The sequence below is a fragment of the Equus przewalskii genome, chromosome 26 (genome assembly GCF_037783145.1).
Source record: "Equus przewalskii isolate Varuska chromosome 26, EquPr2, whole genome shotgun sequence".
Classification (NCBI taxonomy): domain Eukaryota; kingdom Metazoa; phylum Chordata; class Mammalia; order Perissodactyla; family Equidae; genus Equus; species Equus przewalskii.
Window position 1 is genome coordinate 5220031 of NC_091856.1, and position 25059 is coordinate 5245089.

At 52.4% G+C, this 25059-nt stretch overlaps 1 protein-coding gene across 3 annotated transcripts in view; it reads right to left on the bottom strand.

Annotated features, from left to right (window-relative positions):
- The window catches only part of GABBR2 (gamma-aminobutyric acid type B receptor subunit 2), a 331181-nt gene that overhangs the window by 127120 nt on the left and 179002 nt on the right, over positions 1–25059 (bottom strand). For all 3 annotated transcript variants that reach the window (XM_070595867.1, XM_070595866.1, XM_070595868.1), the window contains 3 exons: positions 22727–22792; positions 17287–17487; positions 3531–3767 (listed from right to left, as the gene is read on the bottom strand). In XM_070595867.1, coding sequence (XP_070451968.1) covers positions 3531–3767; positions 17287–17487; positions 22727–22792 — 504 coding nt within the window. The remainder of the gene's footprint in view (positions 1–3530; positions 3768–17286; positions 17488–22726; positions 22793–25059) is intronic.

Sequence of the window (25059 nt, forward strand, 5' to 3'; positions counted from 1 at the left end):
ACACGCATGCACATCTACCAGAGCCCGGGCAGTTCTCAAGGTTGCTATTTCGACAAGCAGACTGCTTGTCGATAACATGAATCCCTTTGTTCTACTGCAAAGCTCCAGGGCGGGGCTGGGACATCTCCCCTGGGAGATTCTCATACATTCACAAGTTTAGGAATCATCCCCCTAGGTGAACCCTGCTGAGCTGGGATTCTCAGAATGCTCTGGGCTTTTGAGGCCTAAATAGCCAATTCTAGCCTGAGTTTCTGGTCACACGTTTGGCAGAAGCAGGTTTCCAGTGGGGAAGCATTCTAAGATTTGCAGATCATAGAAAAGTCATAATAGGGCCAAAAATCAGAACCATGCACTCAGGCAGCCAGAGGTGGCAGGCCTCCCAGGCCACTGGCGTGCAGAAAGGGACACAGAATCCCATCTCCCAGTGTTCCCTGAGGAGGTGGCTGCAAGGAGAGAGCCTAAGAAGATGAAACGGAGCTGGGTCCCACACTCAGCCAAATTCCAGACCTGGGATGCGGGGAAGAAATCTCTTCTTCAACGTGCCCACCAGGAGCCGCGGGCCCAGCTCCCAGCCGGAAGCGTGCACACAGAATCAATTGAAATTGAGTCACGGATATAATTAATTTAATGTGCTTAAACGATTTTCCGTATAGTAAACATGCTGAATAAGGATGACCCAGAATCAAGAGTCTGCCCGAGAGCAGAAAGATGGATACCGCGTGCTGTGTAATGAAAACCCTTCAGCACAGAGACAACGCTCCCATTTATTTCCGCCTCCTGTTCCTTGCCTTCTAACTCTTTATTAATGGCTGAACTTGGCCTTCTGTGGTCTCCTTGGACCACAGAGACACTTTTTATTTTGTCAGAAGATGTCCTTTTTTCCTCTGATCACAAGACAATTTTAATGAAAACTGTCTACAACCCAATGGCAAGCATATATTAAATGGCGACAAAGGGGATGAGGAGAAGGAGAAAACAGTGCCGAATGCTTCATTATTGGGATCTCTTTCTCAACTAGAAGATGAGCGAGCCGGCGCTGAGTGTGGTGGGGGCCGGCAGATCTGAGCTACCATCCTGCCTCCAGGTGACCCTGAAGGCCGCCTGTCCGAGGTCGTGTGCGCACCTACAACAAGGGGCTGAAGCTAAGGGGTTTTGAGACGGCTTTCAGTTCTGACATTCTCTGGAGCAGATGCAGACACGTGTCAAGGAATTTCCCATTAAAAAGAAGCTCATCTTCCAGCTGTGTGAAGTGTTTCAGGCGGTCTTATCTAATTGCTCATCAAGTAAGGATTACGTACTATTTGGCTTAGAGGAAAGAGCGCTTAGAAGCAGTTATACATTATCACCAGCTGAGCTGCATCAGGCATCGGGGCAAAATGCCGGGTTCCAAGATCCTGAGAGGCAGCGAAGGCTTCCTAGATTCTGTAGCTCTCTATCCAGCCGTTTCAGCTTAGGGTACCGTGAATTCATTCTATTAAATGAGAAACAACGTGCCAAAGACGACCCGAATAAGTGCACCCTCCTTCTGAGACAGCTCTGCCACAATGCCACCGGGGGACCCCAGGAGAACCCCAGCCCTCTGAAGGCTCAGTCTGAATTCGTGCCACAAAGAGAAAGACTTCTGAGGTGCGTGGTGCTCTGCCAAGCCTTCCGAGGGAGGGGCCCCGGGGCTGCACAGGCAGGATGGGGGGCTACACAGGCAGGGCTCCGGGCTCCTCCTCCATCAACAGAGAGCTCCTCTTCCACCTGTGCCCTGTACCAGGCACCAGGTGAGACTTTACTACAAGAGGTCAGGTGCCAGAGCCTTCAGGTCGAGAGTGGCTCAGCTCGGGGGTTTGGAAAGCCACTTCCTTCTAGCAAACCTCAGCGGTTCTGCACCCCCCAGAGTGGCAGTTCTCAGACTCTACCGAGCACCAGAATCACCCAGAGGATTTGTTAAACCACAGCAGCTGGGCCCCACCCCGGAGACTGGCTCAGAGGATCTTGGGGGGCTCGAGAACTGTGCTCCTCACCGGCTCCCAGGGACATGGGTCCTGCCGGGCAAGTGCACTGTGGGATAAAGGCCTGCCTCCTTCGCTCGCCCCTTCAGAACTGGGCCCGACTTACCTTCACAGCATCCTCCTCCTTTCCAGCGTTCCCGTGTGTCCCCCCCACACACATGCTTTTCTCCCTTGCTCACCACGCTCCATCTGGCCAGGCTGCCAGCCCCCTCTCTGCATGTCCAACGCACAACTCAAATGCTGCCTCCGCCGAAAAGCTTTCCCTCGCTTCTTCACCAAGGGTCACAGAATCCCTCTGGGCTCACACAGCTTCTCCTATGGCGCTGAGCACTTTTAACCTCTTATTGTCATTTGTGTCCAGGTGTCACCCCTGCATCCGGGCCATAGGGAGCCCATCTCACTCACCTCCGCCTCCACACCAATGTCTACACCCTTAGCACCGGCATGAGCTCTGGCCCACCAGACCAACAGTGCAAGCCCAAGCACAGGCGTAAAGGAACACGGATGGGTAAGAAACACACCAATCAACTCTTAACACCTCAAGGAGATGGACCCTACAGACGACTCTCTGAGTGAGGACACAGGACAGCACTTGAGCCATTTCAACCTATTTGTTAGGCAAACTCTCCTTATCTTCAGGGAGCAGAGTGTGTGACAAATACATCATCGTGAGACATAAGTAACTACCACTTATCTCCATTACCAGAAGGTCGTGTAGCGCAGCAACTGAGACCCAGACCCAGGCTCAGACCTCAGCTCCACCTCTGATCAGCTGCAGGACTTAAAGGCTCCTCACCTTTAATGGGGAGGATGACACACCTCCTCCCTACGGGTGGCTTACGGGTGCAACAAGCCCACTATTAACAATAACCGTCGCTCGCGTTTACCGTGTGCCTGCGACGGGCCTAGCACAGGCATACATCACCGAGTCGAGTCCACATAAAGTTCTTAGCACAGTGTCTAGCACATAATAAGTATTTAAGAAATATTAGCCATTATTATCATTGCCAATCTTCCCAGCTTCCATGCAAGACACATATTACTGTCCTCATTTGCCCGATGAGAAACTCGAGGCTCAGAGCAAGCAGCTTGCTCAATTAACATTAGCAGTTTTTACTCTGTAAAGGCTAATCTTTATAACTACCTCACGAGGTAGGTATTATTCCCATTTCGGGGAATGAAAACTCTGTGGTGTGGAGGAGGTAACCTGAAAGGGCAGGCCCAGGATTTGAACCCGACCTTGAGTCCAGAGCTCCTGGGGCCCGCCCCCACCCACCCTCCCGGCCCGGTCAATTCCACCTGCTCCGCCCTCCTAATCCATGAGTCACAGAGAAGCATCTTCCCACCGTGGCAGAGACCGTCTCTGCCCCTGCCCATTTCACCAGCCCCACGACCCTCCGGCCACAGGGAGTTATTTCAACGATCCAAGAGAACGGACTGAGTATCAGAGGGCGTGTGACACGGCCCCTCTTGCCTTGTACGTCTCCAAGGGGCAACAAGGAAAGCAGAACCCGACGGCCTGGGACTGACCGTGACCCCGAAGAAGTTGGTCTCGTTCATGGCGTTGAGGATGATCCTGCCCAGCGTGTGGTCCGTGTAGTTGAAGTCCTGGATCCGCTGGTGCCGGTTGCTGGCATGCAGCGTCTCCATGGCCCTCTGCAGCGTCTTGGCTATGACCCAGATGCCGTCGTAGGCGTACCCGTGGAACTTGCTGGGCCCCACGCCTGAGCGCTTGTTGTTGTACTCTCTCTCATACTGCTGTGGAGTCTGGAAAACAGGGGGTTGGGAGACACCAAGTTACAGCCACAGGGACATCAGGCACGTGGTGCCGAGAGCTCACCTCCTCAACACCCGCTGCGGCCAGGCGCGGGCCAGGCTCGTTCTCTACCTTCTCTCATTTGATCCTCACAACAGCCTCAAGCGGCAGACACTGTTGCAGCCCCCATTTCACAGACGCGGAAGCTGATCCAGGGAAGCTGACTTGCCAGGGCCACACAGCTAGTGAGCGGCAGAGCTGAGGTCTGAACCCTGCTGTCCAGCAAGGCCAGCGTGAAGGAGCAATGCACCCTAACCAGGCCTCCACCTGTATTCACAGGGCCTGGGGCTGGAGTGCCAGTGCAGGCCACAGACCACGTGTCTAAATGTGTAAGTTATAGACAAGCAAACATTCTGCTCAAAAAACATTTTCTATCTCCTCATCATAATAAGTAGGCCTTCCTCACGACCTGGAGGGCCAAGTTTGAATTCAGCATTCTGGGGCTCCTCGGAGCTTCAGGCTGGACGCAGCAGCAGGGGAGCTGGCCTTCTCTGTGGCCCACCCCTGTGGCCCAGCCGAGCTCAGGGCACACCTCCTCCCCCGCCAGCGACAGCAGCCCCTTGATGGCTCCAGAGGTGCGTTCACCCTCAGGAGGGCTGGCCCAGGCAAGGGGCTGCCCGGGCCCTAGGGTGGCTCCCGCCATTTGGGTAGGGAATTCCGGGCGTGGTCCAGGAGGGAGGGGGCCAGCTCAGGGTGGGCATGTCTGGTGGCCTTGTGGATTCTGAGCCCCACGGACCTGAGAGGGGTCCTCTTAGAGCACGGGGTCTGGGGCAGGTCCAGGGGCCCGGGTTTAAGGGCTGTTCTGACCCTACGCCACGCCCCCTCCTCTCTCCTCTTCCATAATATTGCAGGGTCTGTGAATAACTCAGCAGTTAAAAAGAAGAATTTTTGTCTCCCATTGAACTGAATTTCATGAAAGAATTTCACTGGTGATATTAACATTCTGATTGTGGCCACAAAGTAATGAAACTGCCTTTTTACTCCAGTCCCTGAGGCTTACGCATCCAAATGAACGCCACCCGGGGAACCCATTATCCTCAGTCCCTCCACGGGCCTTTCTCAATCACTTCTGAACTCCTCTGCCAGAAATGTCATCAGAGCCCAGGGCTTCGTCTTCAGAAAAACTCTCCTTGGGGACAAATCACACATTGACTCATTGTCAGTTTATACTGGGAAGGGCCCTTAGAGACTGTCACACATGCCCGCTCCACCCGCAGCCTGAGGCACAGAGAGGTCCAGAGATATGCCCAAGGTCACATAGCTTGTGTGTGTGTGTGTATGTGTGTGTGTGTGTGTGTGTGTGTGTGTGTGTAGCTAGACTGGTCCCATTCCATCTCTGCTACTTCTCTTATTTTTGACTTTTGAGGGCATAATTGCAGTCTGAAAACCATCCCGAGTTGTTTGGGGCAGGTCTAGTGCCTTAGGAGGGAGAGGGAGGGAAAGCTGGGTCCCCCTCCGTGGCTGGAGCCCAAATAAGTGTCTTGCCCTTGGCTCAAGGTGTTACCAGAGTGGGGTCGCTCACGCATGTGCCTGTGGGCAGCCAAGTCCCTCCAGCTGTGGATCCCGCAGGCGCGACCCTGCCTGACCAAATGCGCCGCTGGTGTCCCAGCAACGGATCCGCCTCCTTCTTTTTGTTCCAGCTCCTTCGGATGACTCAGGTTTTAGTCCTATTTACAGTTTTCCTCAGAAACGCATCATGTCCCCCCATCACATTCTGTGCATCACTCAAAGCACACAGCAGAAACTTCAGACCAAGGGTTCTTCAAGGAGACAGCAGTGTCTCTCGCCGGGCCCCACTCCCTGAGACCCTCCTCACTAGTCATCGCACCCCTCCACCTGCGTCCCGGCACAGCCCTTTCCCCCATCATCCTTGGCCGTTGCTCTCCTCCCGGGGGAGCGTGCAATGGTCCATTATGAGGCTCTCTCTTCCTTGAACCTTTTGGGTCCTTCAATCACATCAAGTCTGTTCGCGCCTGAGGGCTTTGGCACTAGCTGTTTCCTCTGCCGGAAAGCTTCCTCCCAGCTCTGCGAGTTATTCTCGGCACGCGAATGTCAGCACTTGTCACTTCCCAGGACGGCTCCCACCCACCCTTTCTAAAGCCCCTCACTCAGGCACTCTCTGGCCACCGGTTGTATCTTCTTTATTGCACTTGTCACGTCCTGCAATTTTCCTACTTATGTGTTTGCTTGCTTACTGTCTGTCGTTCCACATCCCCCCCAACTAGAATTAAGCTCCATGGGGTCAGGAATGTGATCCGTCTTGGTCACTGAGGTATCACCAGAACCCAAAACCACACCTACAGAGATGCTTTCTAAGCCTCAGTTTGTCCATCCGAAAAATGAGGAGGTTGGACCAGGGGATCCAGAAGTTCCCCCCAGCGATAGAGGCAGGAGCCTGGCACGGTGGGGAGGGCACAGGATTTGGCAGCAGGCAGCACCCCCCTCCAGCCCCAGCTCTGTGGTTTGCTAAGTGTGGCCTGGGGCGGGGTCCCATCTGCTCCAGGTCTCCGAATCCTCCCTCGCTGGGGGCCGTGCGGGTTCAGTGAGTAAAGCATGCAAAGTGCCCAGGCCAGTGTCCAGGACGTGGTGGGTGCCCCACAAATGCCAGCTGCTTCTAGGAAAGGTAACCGTTCAATCTGGCCACCCAGCATAGCTGCTGGCCCAGGACGCCCTGAAGACCCTGAGACTGCGCTGAGCCTGTGGCCAGGGGTCAGCATCCTCCCATGCGTGCCCGTCCTCGCCTACTTCCTTACCTAATTTCCAATTATTGGACATTTAGTCTGTTGCTACTTTTTCCCAATTATAAAATTGCAAAAAGCATCCTTGTATCTAAATTTTCTGAACACACACTGATAATTATTTTTTCAGAATAAATTCCAAGAATTATAATTGCTGAGGCAAAGAGTATAAAAAACTTAAACACTATTCACATGTATATAGGACCAAATTTTTCTCCCCAAATATAAACACTTAAAATCGCACTGTGAATGAATGTACCCATTTCCCTGCATCTGAGACAAAAATAGGTATTTTAATTTAAAAAATCATTGTCAGTTTGTTAGGTTAAGAAAAAAATATATCCCCTTTTAATTTTAATTTGCATTTCTCTGATTAATGATTAGAGTGAGCCCTTTTCAAATTCTGACAGGCAATTTCTACTTCTTAGGTGCATTTCCTCTTTATACTATATTGCTATGGTGACAGTCACACCTTTTAATGTTTTGTCTTAATGCATTCTTGTTACTTTTCCATCTTTTCACTATTTGGCTATATTTTCTTTGATCTTTGAAAGCAATTTGGGTCTATGGTTAAATCCAGCTATTGGCTATTTTAAAAGTAATAACAATTACTTGAACGTGGATGTCTCTAATTGCTTTAGGCATAAAAGGAATGAGGCCCCTTTGACCCCTGCCTCCCTGTTAGATTTTGTTTCTAGAGCTTTCTCTGATCACGCGAGCACCTGAGGGCTTGTGGTGTCTTATGTTTGAGTCCTGTTTATTCAACCTAATAATCACATTAGGAGACGCTTCCAGAACTACTCCCCCGAGAACACATCACTGGGGCGTCCTTCAAGGCTTCTACGATCCTCCCAAAGTTGGGGTCCAGATCTGAGGTGAACATTCCCCATGTGGTCTCACTAGGAGGTGAGTGGGTGCGATTTTTCAATTTCCTTGATATAGTTTATTGGGTTATATTTTTGTGTGGACAGTAGGGGGACCAAGATCATTGTTTATTCAATTTGACTTTGGGGCCAATACAGCCTCTCTATATACTGGTCACATGTGTCCTTGTAAATCTATATCTTTTCTATCTCAAACCCTGTTCATCCAGGGGACAAGGAGCAGGAGACGGGTGGACAACACTGCAAAAATGGTCATTTACCTCGTTTCTGTGGGTAGAGTCCCTGGAATGGGACCAGGTGTAGCTAAGGCCTGGAAGGTGACCTCATTCTCGCTGTCTTTGCAAACACTGAGTGGAAGTCACTGCCCCCACAGCACATCCCAGGCTGTTCATCACTCCCCAGGGGAGCAAGCACCGATCTCCCCCCGGGGAAAACAACGACAGCAGGAAGGAAAGCCTCCCAGTTGTCTGAGAAAAAGGAACAGTTGTTCTTAAAGCGGCCTCCAATTATTCAGGGCAGAGGAATTTCTTCCATTGTAAAGATGACACCAAAAGCTGATTGATTACTTTCTCTGAGGTCAAGTTTATCATGAGATACTAAAGTTTCTGAGAAAATAACTTTATACAGTTAGTCCCGATTACTGACAGGTTGTGCTCCAGCATAATTTTTGAAAGGCAGTTGTTGGAACTTGGAACATATTTTCCCACAGAACTATGCTATAAATAGTGGTTAGGTTCCCAGGCTAGCCCACACAAGCTTGGTAACCCACAAAGTGACTAAACCTTATGAGTCTGTCATTCTAACAGAACCAAGCAGAGTCCTGCTTTCTGGGAGAGGGGAGCCTCACGGACAGAAGAGAAGCGAAAGAGAAGGACACTTCCCTTCCACATCTCCAACGGCCACCCTCCAGGATGGCAAAAGTGGCAGAGTTTCTCTCTAGCATCCCTGTGGGATGTTGGAATCACAGTCTCATTTGGATGGCGCAACAGGGGACATTCAGTCTATTGGTTCCAACACTCCTGTTTGTACATCATCTGAGGCGCTTGTTAAAGTGCTGGTGCCAGGGCCACACTTCGATTCAGGGTGACTGTGAGATAATTTAGGCATCTGTATTTTTAAAATCTAAGATTTCAAGAATACACAAATTGGTTACCACTGATTAAGTTGCCCCTATGGTCTGATTATTGGATCTTCTCAATAGCAACTTCCAGATGTCTGTTGAGCCCCTTCCGAGACTCCTCCCCCACTGGGAAGCTCGCTCCTCTTCAGGCAGAGCTTCCACCTAAGGGGCACAAGACGGACTAGGCTTCCAGACGCAGAGGTGGCATCCATCTCCCTGTGACTCGGATTCAGTAGGTTCCGTCTTCCTGTGGAGCCGCAAGAAACACGTCTGCTCCCTCTTCTGCACAAGAGTCCTTCAAGGAGCTGAGGGAGTGACAGGCGTACCCTGTCCCCAACATGCTGTTCTCCATCCTTCAAGCAAAACAGTCTCAGTTCAGGCTTCTACTCTACGATGAAATGGCTTATATCAGACCACAGCTCTCACAAAGAACATTCAGAAAAGCAGAATAAAATATGAAAATAGTTATTCAAAGGCAGCAGAAAGCAACCAGGACATCTAGGACTGGAGGAGCCAGGATCCTGGAGACAAGAGGAATGCCTGGAGGTGAGTCCAGCCCTCTTTGCTGTTTCCCCTGGAGGCACTTGCTATGTGTAAGTAGGAAGGCTAGTTGCAGGAACAGAAAGTGCGGGACCAGAGTTTTCAGCAGTCCCACAGGGAGGGGAAGATAAAGACTGTATTCAGGGCTATCAGGGAGCAAGGCTTGTTGGGCGAAGGTCTCAGAGGAAGAGGAACCACAGAAAACAGAGCCCAGAGTTCAGACTGACATTTGCACTTGAAATATTTGGTGGTAGCTAAGCGGCATAAGGCAAGAGGCTGAGAAGCAGAGAAAAAAAATGGTGGCTGAGGGGCTAAGGACACAGATGGAAGTGTCTGCAGTCTCACAGCATCAAGAGGACAGAAGTTGGGACGCAGCCCAGTAAACACCCCAGGAGCTCAGCTGAGAACAGTGAAAGACGAGCCCCAGGAGTAAAGGCAACCAAGCACACCAGGCCCTAAAGCACTAGAACCGAGCCTGGGGTCACCTCCATTCTTGGTGGGTTAAAGTGACCTGCCCTATTCTAGCTGCCTGCTTGAAGAGAAATAAGCCTTCTCTGGGGAAAGATAACACCACTTGGAGCCTCTACAGCTTTTGATATCCAACTCACTTAATTGAATTTACCAGGTACACTAGGAGATAGGACCACACAAGAAAAGGAAAGAAAGGAAGGAAGGAAGGAAGGAAAGAGGAAAAATAGGCAATAGAAACAGACCCACAGGGGATCCAAAGCCTGAAGTTACCAGACATGGACTTTAAATGGCAAGGTTTATAGGTTCAAGAAAATAGATTAAAAGATAAGGAACATCACCAGAGAACTGGAAGCTATGACAGAAAAAAAGAAAACAAAGTGGAAATTCTAAAAATCAAAAGTATAATAACTGAAATTAAGAACTCAACAGACGGCTGAAGCAGCACACCTGGCTGAGCAGGAAGTAGGTCAGGGAGCTGGAGGAAAGGTTAGTAGTAAACATTCAGACTGAAGCACTGGGAGGAAGAAAGGAGAGAAAACAAGAAGTGAACATAAGACATACAGAATATGGTGAAAATGTATAGCATATGTATAATTGGTGTCCCAGAATGTGAGGAAGAGAGAACAGGCTGAAGCAATATTTAAAGGGATATTATCCTAGAATTTCCCCAAACACACATCAATCCACAGATTCATAAAGTTCAATAAAACTCTGAGAACTTCAATCAAGACAAACTCAAAGAAAACCTTGCTTCAGCACAGCACAGTAAAGCTGCTGAAGACCAAGGCAAAGACGAGATCTTCAAGGCAGCTAGAGAGGAAAAAAACATGCATCACCTTCAAAAGAGCAACCATAAGTCTGACAGCTGACTTCACAGGAAGAACAGAAGCCAGAAGACACTGGAGTGACATCTTAAAGTGCTGAGAGGAGGTAGCAGTCCATCTAGAATCTAGTGCACCTGCTTACTGTATCACTCAAAGTTAAAGGCAAAAGAAAGAACACTTCAGGCAATCAGAAACTGAGAGAATTTGTCTCCAGCAAACCCCCAGTGAAAGAAAGACCGAGAGAAATTCTTCAGGCAGAAAGAAAATGATCATAAATGGAAGCACAGAGATGCGGGGGGGAATGAAACGCAATGGAAAATGTAAATGCTTGAGTAGATCTAAACAAAAACTCACATCAGGGCCCAGAACATCCAAGAGAATCTTACAGAAGGACACAGAGGAAGGGCTAACCCTACAGGGATCAGGTCTCATCCTAACGCTTCAGTTACTAGGACAGTGCGGTCTTGGTCAAAGGACAGGCAGACAGACCAATGGAAGAGGACACAAAGTCCATAAATGGGTCCACAGTATACAGAGTCACTTGGCTTATGACAAAGGTGACACTGGTGGCCGGGGGGTGGAGAGGATGATGGACTTTTCAGCAAACGGTCCTGGATGAACTGGTCATCCACAGGGAAAAAATTAACCTTGGTCTGACCTCAGACCACACACAGAACCAATTCCATGTGGATTCTACAGCTACATGAGAAAGGTCAAGTAAAACTTCTAAAAGATAAGATAGGAAAATATGCACATGAACCTGAGCGAGCAAAGACACTTGAACGGGCACAAGTATGCTAATCAGAAAGAAGACTGATAAACTGGACCACACTAAAATGAAGGATTTCTATTCATCAAACACATCACTAAAAGAGTGAAAAGACAAGGTACAGAACGGGAGAAGGTACAAGTAACACATATAACCGTCCAGGGATTCATACGCACAATATAAAAAGAACGTCTGCAAACCAGGGAGAAACAGGCAGAGACGCCAAGTGGAAAAATGGACAAAGGACTTGACTAGGCAGTTTACAAAAGAGGACATCAAAATGACCAATAAAGAGGCGAAAAGACGCCCAACTGCATTAGTCATCAGGGAAATGCAGGTTAGAACTGAAATGAGACACCACTACACACCCACTAGACTGGCTAAAATTAAAAAGCTGACAACACCAAATGTTGGTGAGCATGTGAGCCAATCGGGACCCTCAGTCACAGCTGGTGGGTGTGTAAGCTGGTACAACCACTTTAGAAATCTGTTTGGCAGTATCCACTAAAGCCGAACATATGCACACCTTATGACTCAGAAATTCCACCCCTAAGTATGTTCCCAATGGTAATTTGCACATATATTCACCAAAATACATCAAATACCTAGAAATAAATCAAAGACAATATGTGCAAGAATTCCACACAGAACATTTCTGAGAGAAATTAAAGACCTAAGTAAATGCAGGAATATATAAAATTCATGGATTGGAAGACTATTACTAAGAGGGCAATTTTTCTTAAATCCATCTACAGATTCAGTAAAGTCCCGATAACGAACCAGAGCAGATTTGTGTGTGTGTGTGTGTGTGTGTGTGTGTCTCACTGCTCCTCTCTCCTGCCCCCGAGGCTGCTGTGATGGAGAGGGAAGACAGATACCATTTGTCAAGCGACTATAGTGTGTTTGGCACTCTGCAAGATACTTTCCTCTGTACTACCTCATCTAATCCTTATAAACCTGTAAAAGGGATATTATTACCCCAGTATTACAGACGAGAAACAATTTCAGAAAGGTCAAATGACTTGCCCCATGTCACTGTACCACTATTGATTAGATTCAGCTGTTTATAATGGAAAAAAGGTCATCAGTGATCTAAATGAGATAATTTATGCTTCTCTCTCGTGTAAAGATGTCCATGGGTAGGCAGGGCAGGGTTTCTGGGGCAGCTCCACAGTGGAATCAGGGACCCAGGCTCCTATCTTTATCCTCTGCTCTCCTAGAATGAAGTTTCCTTCTCAAGGTCACCTCTTGATCCAAGATGGCTGTTAGGACTCCAGCCATCCCATCCATATTCCAGCCAACCCAAAGGAGAAGGAAAAAGAAGGGCAAGCTCTCCCCTTAAAGGAGCCTTTCAGAAGTCCCATATAACACTTCTTCTTGTGTCTCCTTAGCTAGACTTAGAATCCTGGCCACATCCAGCTCCATGGGAGGCTGGGAAAGGTCTATTTTCAGCTGGGTGTCAACATAGCTAGTTAAAAGCCAGAGCTGTGTTGCTGAGGTGGACACAGGGGGTTATGGATGTTGGTAAAGACAACTAGCCATCTTCCAGAGCCGGCCAGTTGGGAAGCGGTGGCCCAAGATTCTAATCCAGCCAGCGCCCTTACTGCTTATGACGCTCCCTGGGCCTCCACACGCTTCCCTCCCAGCCCACGCCCCTCTGCCACAGCGCCTGTGGCCCGGGGAGGGAAGTGGAAGGAAGGGAGCTTTGGGGAGGCAGGGGCAGCGCTCTGTGACGCTCAGCTCCGGGGAGCTCTCCTGCTTTCCCATGGCTCCCTCCCTTCCCCCTGCCAAGGGCCCAGGGCTTCCCCAAAGCTCCACCTTCTTTGTCACAGAGCTCCCACTGCGGCAGTGACAACCCTATGAGATGGGTGCAGCTCTCCACGGGCCATTGGCTGGAAGTCGCGGACTCGCTCCATTTGTGTTTCCTCCAGTTCTGTCGTGGAAGCTTCCTGCTGGAGAACATTACAAAACTCTCCCAAAGAGCGAGCCTGTGCCTTTGATGGAGGAGCGGGGCTCCCTCTGAGGCCCCGCTGGTTCCAGGTTCTGTGGACACCTCCCTCTGGCGTCCTGGACCCCCTCTGTCTTAGGGGGGACGGGAGCAGGCGAGGAGTGTCCTTAGGGAGAGGCTGAGCCAGCCCAGGGAAACCTGGCCAGAACTGCAGATGCTCCCAGCGGAAACAAACCTTGACAAGTGCAAGCTGGTCCTGGAAATCACCAACGTCTGGAGAGAGGAGTGGTGATGGGGACCTCAACCAGGAGGAGGAGCCGGACTTCCGAGCCACAGCAGCTGCCCCGAGGCTGTCCTGGGGAGGTTCCGGAAGACGGAGCTCTGACTGTGCTCAGGGGAGCACAAAGGCCCGCACCTGTCCCACCACTGGAAACTCCCGTGGGCAGCGACAGACAAACGCACACGCCGGAGGGAGCCCACGACCTTGTTATTCCTCCCGCCAGGAGTCTCCTGGGCGCCTGTGAGCAAGCTGGGGCCGGCTGGGCGCTGGAGACAGGCACATGCAAGAGGAGACCTCGGAGAAGGCATTAGGGGGGGCCACCGTTCCACCCGATTCTGTGACTCTCTTCATCCGGAGTCACCTCGATCCTGGGGATTCCAGCCCTCGACGTTATTGCCATGTCACACAGCTTGCTGTAATAACCCGACAGCATGTTTACACGGAGTCAGGAACTTGCCTGTGTAAGGACTCCAGAAGTTGCTGGTCCAAATCTCTCCCTTTCAGTTGAGGAAACTGAGGCCCAGGGAGGGAGAGTGACCAGCTGAGGTCCCAGACTCGTTGGTGGGAACGCCGGGGTCAGCACCAGATCTCCTGACCACCAGACCGTGCACTCCTGTGACGCCACTGACTAGGAAGGGCCGGCTGGGCTGTCACAGAGAGGGCTGACTTGCATGCGTCCTGTTCTAAGCGTGTCACCTGTCTAGAGGGACAGCACAGCAGAGGGGAAGGGGCACTGAGTGGGGATTTAGCAGCCCTGGCTTCAAGTCCTGATCTGGCCCTGAGGTGCGGGGTGACTGCATCAGTTTCCTGGGGCAGCCGTAACAGAGTTCCACAAACTGGGTGGCTTAAGCGACAGAAGTGTACCCTCTCACAGTTCTGGAGGCCAGCGGTCCGAAACGAAGATGTCACAGGATTGGTTCCCTCTGGCGCCTGCCAGCAATCCTTGCCATCCCTTGGCTTGTAGACGCACCTGCCTCGGTCTTCACACGACCTTCTCCATGCAGCAAATCTCCCTCTGCCTTCCTCTCACGAGGACACCTGTCACTGGATTTAGGGCCCACCCAGGAAACCAGATGATCTCATCGCAAGATCCTTAAATTGGCTACATCTGCAAAGACCCTTTTTCCAGATGACGTCACACTCACAGACTCCCAGGGTTAGGAGGGGGCCGTATCTTTCTGGGGCCCACTATTCAATCCACTACAGGGATGTCGGTGTGTCCCCTCCCCGTCTGCCCCTTAGCTTGCCTCTACGCACACAGCGAGGATGGCGCGGCTCTGCCAGCGTTCGCTTGTCTTCGTGGACACCCGCAGACGCCCAAATACAGGCATCGACCGGCAGCCTGTGGCGTGCTGAGCACGGGCCCCAGCAGCTGTGTATAACACAAATTCAAATTCAAGAAACAACTGTCCACTCTCTAGAAGTTCCTTTGCCATAGACTTTTGAAGGCAGGTTGGGGAACTCGGCCTGTGGTCAGAGCACAAATCTGAGCTTTAGGAACTCCAGGCCCCACACCCTGGGGAGCGAGCATTCAACAGGAGCGAGTGTGGAGGCCGGGCTGGCACGGGACGGGGTTTGGCAAATGCAACCTGTGCGGGGATGGGACTGGGGGAGGCGAGAAAGGCGCTCGCATCAGGGGCAAAATTGAAGAGGAAGCCTTTCTCTTGATTTAAAATTTTGATATTTTGCTCATCATGGATTTTTTTTGGCATTAATTTTTAGTTAAGAGGATATTGCATTAAGAAACTTTTTATCTTGATTAGTGAGGTTTCAGGTACTCCCTTAACTTCTGCCCTTAGCCCCGGCCCTGGACCGTGAGTTAAACCTGGAGGGACGGGCTGTTTAGCTTGGACAAGGGATGCCTCTGGGGTTGTGGTCACTGCCAACAGGACCTATGTGGGCCCAGAGGGCCCTGGGAATTAAGGGAGGGGTAGGAGCCTTCTGCCACTGGGAGGACCTGAGAATCCGGTGGGAGGCTGGTCTGGACGATCTCTAGGACAGCCTGAGGTGCTCTGATGCCCGGAGGCAGAGAGGCTGCAGCCATCCCCGCGGAACTTCCACCATCTCGTAACCTGGGGAGCACATAAGAGATGCCGCCTCCCGCCTCAGACTCTGGGGGAGGGGCTGGGTCTCCCGGGATTTCAGAAGCCGCCCAGGGCCTGGCTCTGTGCCAATGGCACTGCCCCACCCCAGGAGGCCCAGGAGAGGGTTGCCCTCACGGCAGGGCGACGTGAACAGCGCTGTCCCATCACAGGAACAGAGATCTGTGGGTGAACTCAACCTCCTCACCAGCCCCCAACAAATAATTAACAAGGACAGACCCGAGAGATGTCATAAAGTCAGAACATTCTCTCCAAAAAAACACTGCAGAAAACCACCTTCCCAAAACGCGTGCCCTGCCCTCCGTGCGTGGATCGGCGGCCCTGGGGAACATCCACTCCTTGGAATGCCATTCGAGGCCCTTCTCACCGCGTCTCACAGCCTCGTCTCGCCCCCACTCAGCTTCACAGACCGCGTGTGCAATCATTTATATCTTTGGTCTTCCTTGAGTCTCTCAGTGTAATTATTATACTGTCTGCTTGCATGCTGTTTTTTTCTTAGTTTTTGTATTTTCCTCAAATTTGATACTAAACTTAGATAAAGTATGGGCTGTCCCTGGACCAGGTATCTTCTAATAAACTGCAAACTTTGACACTTTACAAAATAACACTCACTGAGATAAAATGAGTTGTTTCTGCTCATTACTCAGCATCTCGAAAAACTTTTTATAGACTCATTGATTTTTGCATGAAAATATTTCTTTCAACAATTTCTAGCCAGTGTGTTTTCCAGGATCGCTCAGGTGCCAGCAGGATCTACAGAGTCGTTTACAAAACTGTCCTAATGATTTCCCATTTTTCTGACAAATCAATAAGTCATTCTCGTAGAGTTGGCTCTGATTGAGATGAAATAAGGGATAAAAATTACTATGAGGTTTATTCTTTAAGTGAAACTGGGGTTGGGGGAGAACTTAACCACCTGAGCTCAGGGAGGACAGGAACCCCGCAGCCCGCTGTCCCCAGCTTGGGCGGGCAGAGCCGAGCGCCAGGCACCGCCGTCTCCCCCAGGCGCGTGTCACTGACTCCCGGTGATGCGGGCAGACAGTGGGTGCTCCTGCGACTCTTCCACCTGTGTCCTCTTACCCGGCTCCCTCACAGCCCCGAGGGACGGCAGGGCAGGCTTAGTAACGAACCCCCAGGGGGACACGTGGAGGCCCAAGGACTTCAGCCGAGGTCCCGCTCTGTATGACAGCACCGCGGTGCTGGGCGCCATGCTAGCCACGTGGCCCCGTCGGCCGTCAGTCCTCCTCCTAACCCCAGAGGAGGACACTTTTACCCCTACTATACAAGCAGCTGGCAGGCCTCAAGCTCAAGGTCACCCCGCTGGTGAGCGGCAAAACCGGGGTTCAAGTCAGTCTGGCTGGTCTACAGCACGCGTTCCCCAAAGTCTCCTTGAGGCGTCTTTCCTCCCTCCAGGCTGACAGGAGCATCGGTGAGACTGAGAAGCGACATTCATGGTCAGAGGGGCATGGGTTGAAACCCTGGCAGAGTCTGAAGGGACCGCCTGTAGTTTGGTGCTATGAAGTTATGACTCTGTCCCTTGCAAGTCCATTGTGTTATGTGCTTACAAAGCACCCTTACCTCATTTGTGTCCCACAGTTCCCTATAGGAGCATGCAGTGGAGGGCTGGCTATCTCCATTTAACAGATAAGTGAGGCTCAGAGAGGTCAAGTGACTTGCTCAAAGTCACACAGCAAAGGCCAGAACAAGATTTAGGCACTTTGTGCCAACATCATCAGATGAGATGATCAAAGGAGATGGGCCTGGGGGCAGAGAGGGGCAGACCAAGGCACTGACCTTTCCCGAGATGGTCTTGATCTGCTTGGAGCTCAGGGGTTCAAAGTCCACGCCAATGTAGCCCTCCATGGCAGCAAGCAGATTCTTCCGGAAACAACGGGACGAGTTGGCTTCAGTGTGCACCTGCTCCCACCAGGCGGGCTCATACCAGCCCGGGATGATCCACTGGTACTTGCTTCCGAACATATTCTCCTCGTATGCCTGCAACAGACGGGGGGACCGTGAAGGCGCCAAGAGACAAACATCTGCTCGAGGCTTCTGCCCTTGAGAGAGGTGGGGGCCTCAGGCCTCCTCTCACCAGGGGATTTATTAATTTTTCTTTTATTTGCTTGGTCTCCTCATTATCTCTCAAGGGATCCAAGGCAGTTTATGGGAAACATGTGTAATAAAATAAACCCTGAATAAAAATTAAAACATAAGAGCCTGGGAAAATATAAATTATTATATCTTTATTGGAGGTAAAGAAAACACGCAAGTCTACCAAAGGTCTCAACACAACATAATAAGCTGTATATTTCACCCTGAACTTGCTGGCAGCCCAAGAGAAAAGGGTAACAAGATTATTTGCATAGCTCTCATTTTCAATAAGGAGAAAACATAGCAGCTCTTCAGGGAAATAAAATGATTTTTAGGCTTTAATCCTTTAAAAAATGCCTCATATGGTGGACACTGTCCAATCAGCCGGCACGGTACCCACAGCCTCGCTACAACGAACAGATTTCATAAGGCTATTTCTGTATAGATTTTTACTGAAAGCTGAGATCATAATCTTAAAACACAACCTGGCGGGGGGGCAATTTTGCAAGGGGCCAAGAAAATTGAATGCAAGTATGGAATTTATATAAGAGGCCACTTGGCAAACTGGGCAGTCTCTCTGAATCTTTACCCAAAGCATGGGGTGCACAAATCCAGATGCTAAAAAAAGTCCCTTACATTTATATGCTTTACATGCATCTTATTTGATTGTCATTCACGTTTGCCCTCTGAGGTGGTCAGGGCAGAGTTTATTATTCTCATTTTAGAGATGAGGAAAATGAAAATCAGAGAGGGAAAGTCATTTTTCCAAGGTCACACAGCCAAGGAGAAAAGTCAGCCCAGAAGTGAGGTCTGCCAACTCTTATGTAAAGCCACACTGCCTGCCTCGCATAAAACAAGTCAGCAGACTGTTCGAATGCACCTATCTTTGGCTCTAATTCTTAGCGTGCTGATTTTATATCAGGAAGAGCACGCTTTTTGACAGCTTAGATGCACCCAGAAAACCCCCTTTGTAGGCATGTCCTGTTCCATCAACACTGTAGGAACGTCACGTTCCGGAGAGCAGCGTGGGGCAGACGCTCTCTGCGCGCTGTGACAACCGTCCACATTCTAAAACGGGCGCCTGAGATGGGCCGGCGATGCGCGCCTGGGCCGCCCGAGGACGCGCCGGGCACGACTCGCGCCCCGCCCCTGGAACCGAGCCGCTGGACGCCCGGAGGCCGCGGGGAGAGGGGCGGGGGTGGCCGGCCCGCTGGTGCTGCTGTCCCCGCTCGCTCGGGCTGCCCGGCCGGGTCTGCGCGCCCCCGACCGCGCCCGCCGGCGGAGACGAGGCCTGCGGAGGCCCAGGGGTGCGCGGCCCCGTTCCCGCCCCGTGCGCGCCCTCGTCCCCTCTCTGCGCCCGGCCTCGCCTGCCCTCTTCCCCGTCCCTCGCTCTCTGCGCTCTGATCCGCCGCCTCGAGCTGCTCTGGGCTGGAGCGCAGGGTGCCCGGCCTGCTGACTGCGGCCAGGTGCCCGGGCCCCCGCCAGGGCCGCCCCCATCCCCCGGGAGGTTGCAGCACGCCGCCGTCGGAGGGCTGGGCGCGCCCGTCTCCGCGAGATGGGGAGCTCGGGGTCGGGGGTGGGGGGGGGGGGACCATGTCTGCTCGTCCCCGGACCCCAGCGCTCAGCCCAGGGCCTGGGGCACAGACGGCACCCAGTGCAAGGTTGTGGAGTGACTGAAGGAACGCATTTCCAGTTTCCTCGGTCCCTTGGCTTTCATTTCCTCTGCCTCTGGTAGGAATGTGGCCTCAGGGCGGCCACCAACGGGCCGCGGAGTGGCAGTGGGCGGTCCCGAGCTCGTGTTCTTCAGTCCCAGGAAGGGCTTTGCTTTTTATTAGCTGCAGATGGGTAAGCATGATATGAATTTTTAAAAAAATCCAAGTTCCTTTTTGTATTAAGTTTTCTGTTGCCTCCTCCTCTCCCCAGGCAAGAAGGACACTTCCCATTTATAGTACTGTTCACAGCAGTAATAGTAATCGACCCTTCAATCAGTAAAGCGGTTAGCAGCTGGGAAGCTGGTCTCCCTTTGGAGGCCTCATTGAAACCTCTTGACAACCCCATGGGGCCGATGAGGCAGGCATCACTGCTTTCTCTTTAGAGGTGAGGCAGCTGGGACCAGAGATGTAAAGTGACCTGCCTGGGGTCACACAGCTGGTGGAGCAAAAAATCAGAACCCAGGTCAGAGTGCTTGAGGATTTAGACTAGACCACTGAGGAGGGAGGGGAAGACAAAAGCAACAAGCCCTGCTCATACTGTGCTGAGCCAAAAGGAACATTTTGCCACAGGGCTATAAATAGGCCCACGTTGCTGGAGCCTGCTCTCCCATTGGGCGACAGTTCCAATCTGAAGAACACGGCGCCCCCTGCGAAGCTGGCACTGCGGCCCGGGGACGCAGGGGCGGGCGGATTACGTCCCGTCTGCTTGGACTTCCCCGGGCAGAAAGGCCCTCTGCTGAGCGGCCTCGTGCCGTCACACGCCGGGTCTTGATCCCGTGAAGACACTGAGCAGACGGTCCTCAGGACCTTCCAGACCTGCCCGAAGATCTGAAGTCCTTCCTGACCTAAACTCCTCCATGAACAAACCAGCCGGCGAGGACTCTGAGCCAAGGCCCATCTCCAAACGCCCCCCGTCCAACAAGAGGAGAGAGGACAGCGGGGAGAACGGATGGTGCCCGGGCCGCGCCGAAGGCAGGCAGCCTGGGGCTTCGGGTCAAGAAGACAGACAGCCACGCCACCATCTGCTCTGAAGCAAAAACCAGGGCTGGAAACGCCACTCGGAAAACCACCCCGGCGCGGCCCACAGGGACGCCACAGCCGCCCCTTCGCTTGGGTTTGGCTCCCATCAGAACACAAGGTCGGTCTGCGTTTCTGGAAAATGGGAGACGGCCAGCGCCCAGGGTGGCATCTTCACGGATTGATTTTATTGAGTTACTTTTCCTGGCGTTATGACCCACCCTGTGCCAGCTGACCGCAGGCCTTGGGGATGTGTGGGGGTAAAACCCAGCTTCTTCCCTAAAAAAGGTCACGTCCTCCAGTTTGGAGCATTAGTTTCCTTTTTTAAATTGGACACTTCTGGACACTTGGACGCGCAAGGTTTTATGAGTTTTGAAGTAAAATGTATTAAATCAATTTGCTCCATTCTCTCACGTTCCTCCTAAGAGTTTCATATGAAAAGACCCCGTGTCACCCTTGACTGATACATAGAGGGCTAACGCCATCTGGTAAAGTCCATCCGTCCGTAAACTCGCCAGCCCAGCCGTGGTCCGTTCCATCCACAGACCCGGGAGACGGGACATCCACTGACAGGAAAGGATGCTGACGTTTCCTTCGGGCCGCCATCCATCAGGCTGTGGGGCCTCTTTGCTCATCTAGCCTTCACCACAGTCCTGAGTCAGGTGGTACTCCTATCCACACTTTACAGATGAGAAAACCGAGCCTCAGAAAGTGCCAATAACAAGGTCAAACGCAGCTCAAGCCCAGTGGACTGCGTGCTGGGCGCTGAGCTCATCGGCTGGCTCCTGAAGCACGGCCTCGCAGCCTGCCCTCCTCCTGGCAAATCGAGAGATGGTCCGACGGTGCTCACATGGCCCCTGGCCTTCAGGAGGAACTGTCCCCGAGTGACAGTGGCTTCCAGCACTCTCTCCTCTCTCCTGGTCAGTTCCTGCAGCCCTCCTGAAAGGGCGCCCCAGGCGGCGTCTCTCCCACGGACATGCAGCCCCAGGACACCTCGGCTCCTGACGCCTGTGCTCACACTGGTGACTCACAGGGACCTTGAGGGTAACCCAAGCCCGAAGTCTTTCTTGGGCTAAACACACAGCACTCCTCAGTGCCGTGGACACGGGCAGCTCGAGTGTCCTGATAGAACCTCACATTAGCACCATTGGACTCCATCTTCTTGGACTTAGACACCCAGCCTGCTAAAGTTCTTTGCAGCCTGGCTCTGTCATCCGACATAGCTCACAACTTCTCAAGTACCTGCCAGCCTGCTTCTTATAACCTCATCCAAGTCACTGACGAAAGGTCAAAGGGAACGGAGGCCTGGAGCCTGGCACTAAAGACTCCACCCAGAGTGACCTCAGTCTAAGAGGAGGAGCTCGTGGGCAGGCAGCGACTCACCCACCTGGACCCTCATTCCCTTCGCCCTTTTCCTGGCCTGGGGGGCAGGACGGGGGGCCAGGGCGTGAGCACGGAAAGACCGCGAGCCTGCGGGAGAGCTCTTACATGCACCCGGGTGAGAGCACCGTGTGCAGAAGACCCGAGGGGGTGGGGGTGAGGGGAGCGGGAACAGAGCCTCCACCACAAACCGCCCAGGGCCTGGAAAGCCCCTTACTCCCTCGGGGCCTCTGTCTCTTCGTCTGTAAAGTGGGATAGCGACAGCTGCTCCACATGGTTAGAGAAAAGATGAAATGAGATGAGGTAAAGGGCCCGGCCCCGTGGCCGAGTGGTTAAGTTTGCGCGCTCCGCTTCGGCGGCTCGGGGTTCACAGGTTCGGATCCTGGGCGTGGACATGGCACCGCTCATCAGGCCATGCTGAGGTGGTGTCCCACATGGCACAGCTAGAAGGATCTACAGCTAGAATATACAACTATGTACTGGGGGTTTTTTGGGAGAAGGAAAAAAAAAGGAGGAAGATTGGCAACAGAAGTTAGCTCAGGGCCAATCTTCCTCACGAAAAAAGCATTAAAAAAAAAGATATAAAAAAGGACTCTGTCGCCTATCACACTTCAGACAATGGTGAAGGACTCGAGGTGGAGACTGAAGAGCTACAAGTTTGTTCTACACCAGAGACTCTGGCCCTGCTCACAGGCAGGGGCTCGCCGGGGGTCTGGCGTCCCCCTCTGGCGCACGGAGCAGGCCTCTGTGAAGCGCAGCTCAGCGAGGGGACTGAGACTCAGCCGCCAGGGCTCACGCAGCGGGGCGGACGGTGGGCTTGGTAAACCAAGGGCCTGCGCCTCCCATGTCTGCACTGTCCTGAGCCTGAGGTCGTGCCCCCTCGGAGGAGGACAGACTGTGAGAATAACACTTCCACTCCAGCCCCGCCGCCCCCAGCCATCCTACCCCATCACAGAGCAGACGCGGAGCAGGAGTCCAGAAAAACTGCATGCACGTCCCCAAGACATGAGTGACACGACCACAGTCGTACTTACACAACAGAACACTTTTGCCGCCATGTTCTGGTCAAACTGGCCGAGGATGATGCGCACGTCGTTGCCCTGTGGACAGAAGGACATGGGTGTGAAGGAGAGCGAGGATGGGCACGCCCCAGAGGGCTCGAGGCCATCGGCAGAGAACATTCGAGGACCCTGGGCTCCCCAGACGAGAGCTCTGCCTGCGCAGGGTGGTAGGGCAGAACCCAGCCCGCCCCGGGCCACCTGGACTCCCTGGCCCTCTCTGGGCCAGCTCGCCCTCAGCTCCTGCCGCGGGCCCCCGTCTCCTGGGCGAGCCCTGGGATAGGGTGCCCGGGGCTGAGGCTGCAGCTGGCAGCTCCGAGGGCCCTGGCATCTCCCTGCTTCCCTCCAAGAGGGCGGGCAGACCCTGCAGACGCGAGACAGCGTCTAATCTTCTTCCTCACCTTACCTGTAGGGAAACTGAGGCCAGAGGAGAGAAAGGAGCTTCCAAGGTCCCCAGGGGAGGTGTCGCAGCCAAGCCCCTCCCCCCGGTATTTAGACTTTTCTACATTCCTGAAGCCCACCAGCTTCCCAATGAGGAAGCTTCAGAGTCTCTTTGAGTCCTGAGCTGTGTTCAAATCTCAGCCCCACCAACAAGCCTCGGGTGGCCTCAGGTGGCTCCTTTTTCCATTTAGCCTCAATTTTCTCATCTGCAAAATGGAGATTATGGTAGTATCAACCTTACAGGGTTGCTGGGAGGGCTAAATGAGATAATCCTCCTAAAGTGCTTAACTCAGTTCCTGGCCCGTAGTAAGTGTCCAGGAAGTGCTAGTGAGTAGTCAGATTTTATAACCTTCCCCTGCCCATCTTTATTTCAGAGGAAAATCTATATTCAAAAGCTCAATAAATGGTTATTTACTATCTTATTATCTCAATGTGGTTAATAGGTGTATGTTGTACAACAGCTCTCGTGACTCGTTTATTCATTCAACAAACATTTACTGAACGTCTGCCTGAGGCTCCCTCCTGGGTCAGGGTAAGGGGCTCTTGGTCGCTTTCTAGGGGATGGGGATCCAGGCTGGGCCCTACCCCATAGAGAACAAACTGAAGGAGGATGTGCCGGGCAGCCCAGGAGAGCAGCCAGGCCCTGGCCTGCGTGCCTGTCCCCCACCCCAAGCCCTTCCAGCCCTCGGAGTGAGGCTCAGCCTCCCGCAGGTGGTGCCACCTCCCTGCTGGCCATCCCCTCCTCCCTCACAAGCCTCAGGCCCTTTGATGCACAAAGAAGAGAAACAAGTCTTTAAAGATCAGTTTTTAGCATCTTTCAAAATTGGAAAGTGCTGACTGGGAGGCCATTTTCCTCATCTGTATTTAAGCAAAATAAAAAAGGCTTGGATTCTAAAATCATCCTTCGTTTGCAAGCAAGAATGGAAAGAAGAAAAAGAAAACTTGCTCTGAAAGGACTGTAAGAGGTCACTAACAGAGCGGCTGAAGGGAGGCAAGCCTTTGTCGCCACGTCTGCAATGCTATCAAAAGTCCCAAGCCGCTTCCATTCTGTGGACACGCTCCCAGGACACCCCAGGCCCTTCTGCTTGTTTGCTGAGATCTCGTAGCATTTCTTGTTGTGAACAGTATTCATCTATCCATATCCATCCAGCCAGCCAGCCATCAAACGTTTATTGAGTACCTACTTTGTGCCAAGTCCTATGTTACTAAACACGGCAGAGTAGAAACAGCTTATTGGATCTTGCAGTCAGGGAGCCTTGATTCAAATCCCAGGACAACTCTGGTCTTAATCTCCTGCAGCCTCAACCTCCTCATCTCTGTAATTTGGATAATCCCACCTACCTTGCTGGGCGGTTGTAGGATTCGCAATAATGAAACCGACCCATTGGCCTCCGAGATGCTCTCTCCTGGCTCCTGGCTCCCTCCTCCCTCCTGCTCACTTCTGCTCTGACTCCAGATCAGCTCTCATCTTTCTGCCCATTGCTAAATGCTGGGGTTCCATGAGTTCTGCCCCTAGCTCTGTGCCCGCGTCACGCCCCCAGGTAGCCTCATTCATGACCCCACCACAACTCCCTGTGTGCTGTGGACTCCCACAACTCTCTCCCCAGCCCAGACTCCTCTCCAGCTGCCCACTGGACACCTCCACTGGGATTCTCCCAGGCCCCTCAAGCTCAGCATGTCCCAAGCTGGATCGTCACCTTTCCCAACGAGCCCCTTCTCCTGCTGTGCTGTCTGTCTCTAGAATGGTGCCGCCGAGCTCCTGCTCACCCAGGCGGGAAGACGGGAGTCACCTTGACATTCATCCTCTCCTTCCTCCAAGCATGACCGGGACCTGCTGGTGCTGTCTGCTCACTAGCTCCTGAATCGTC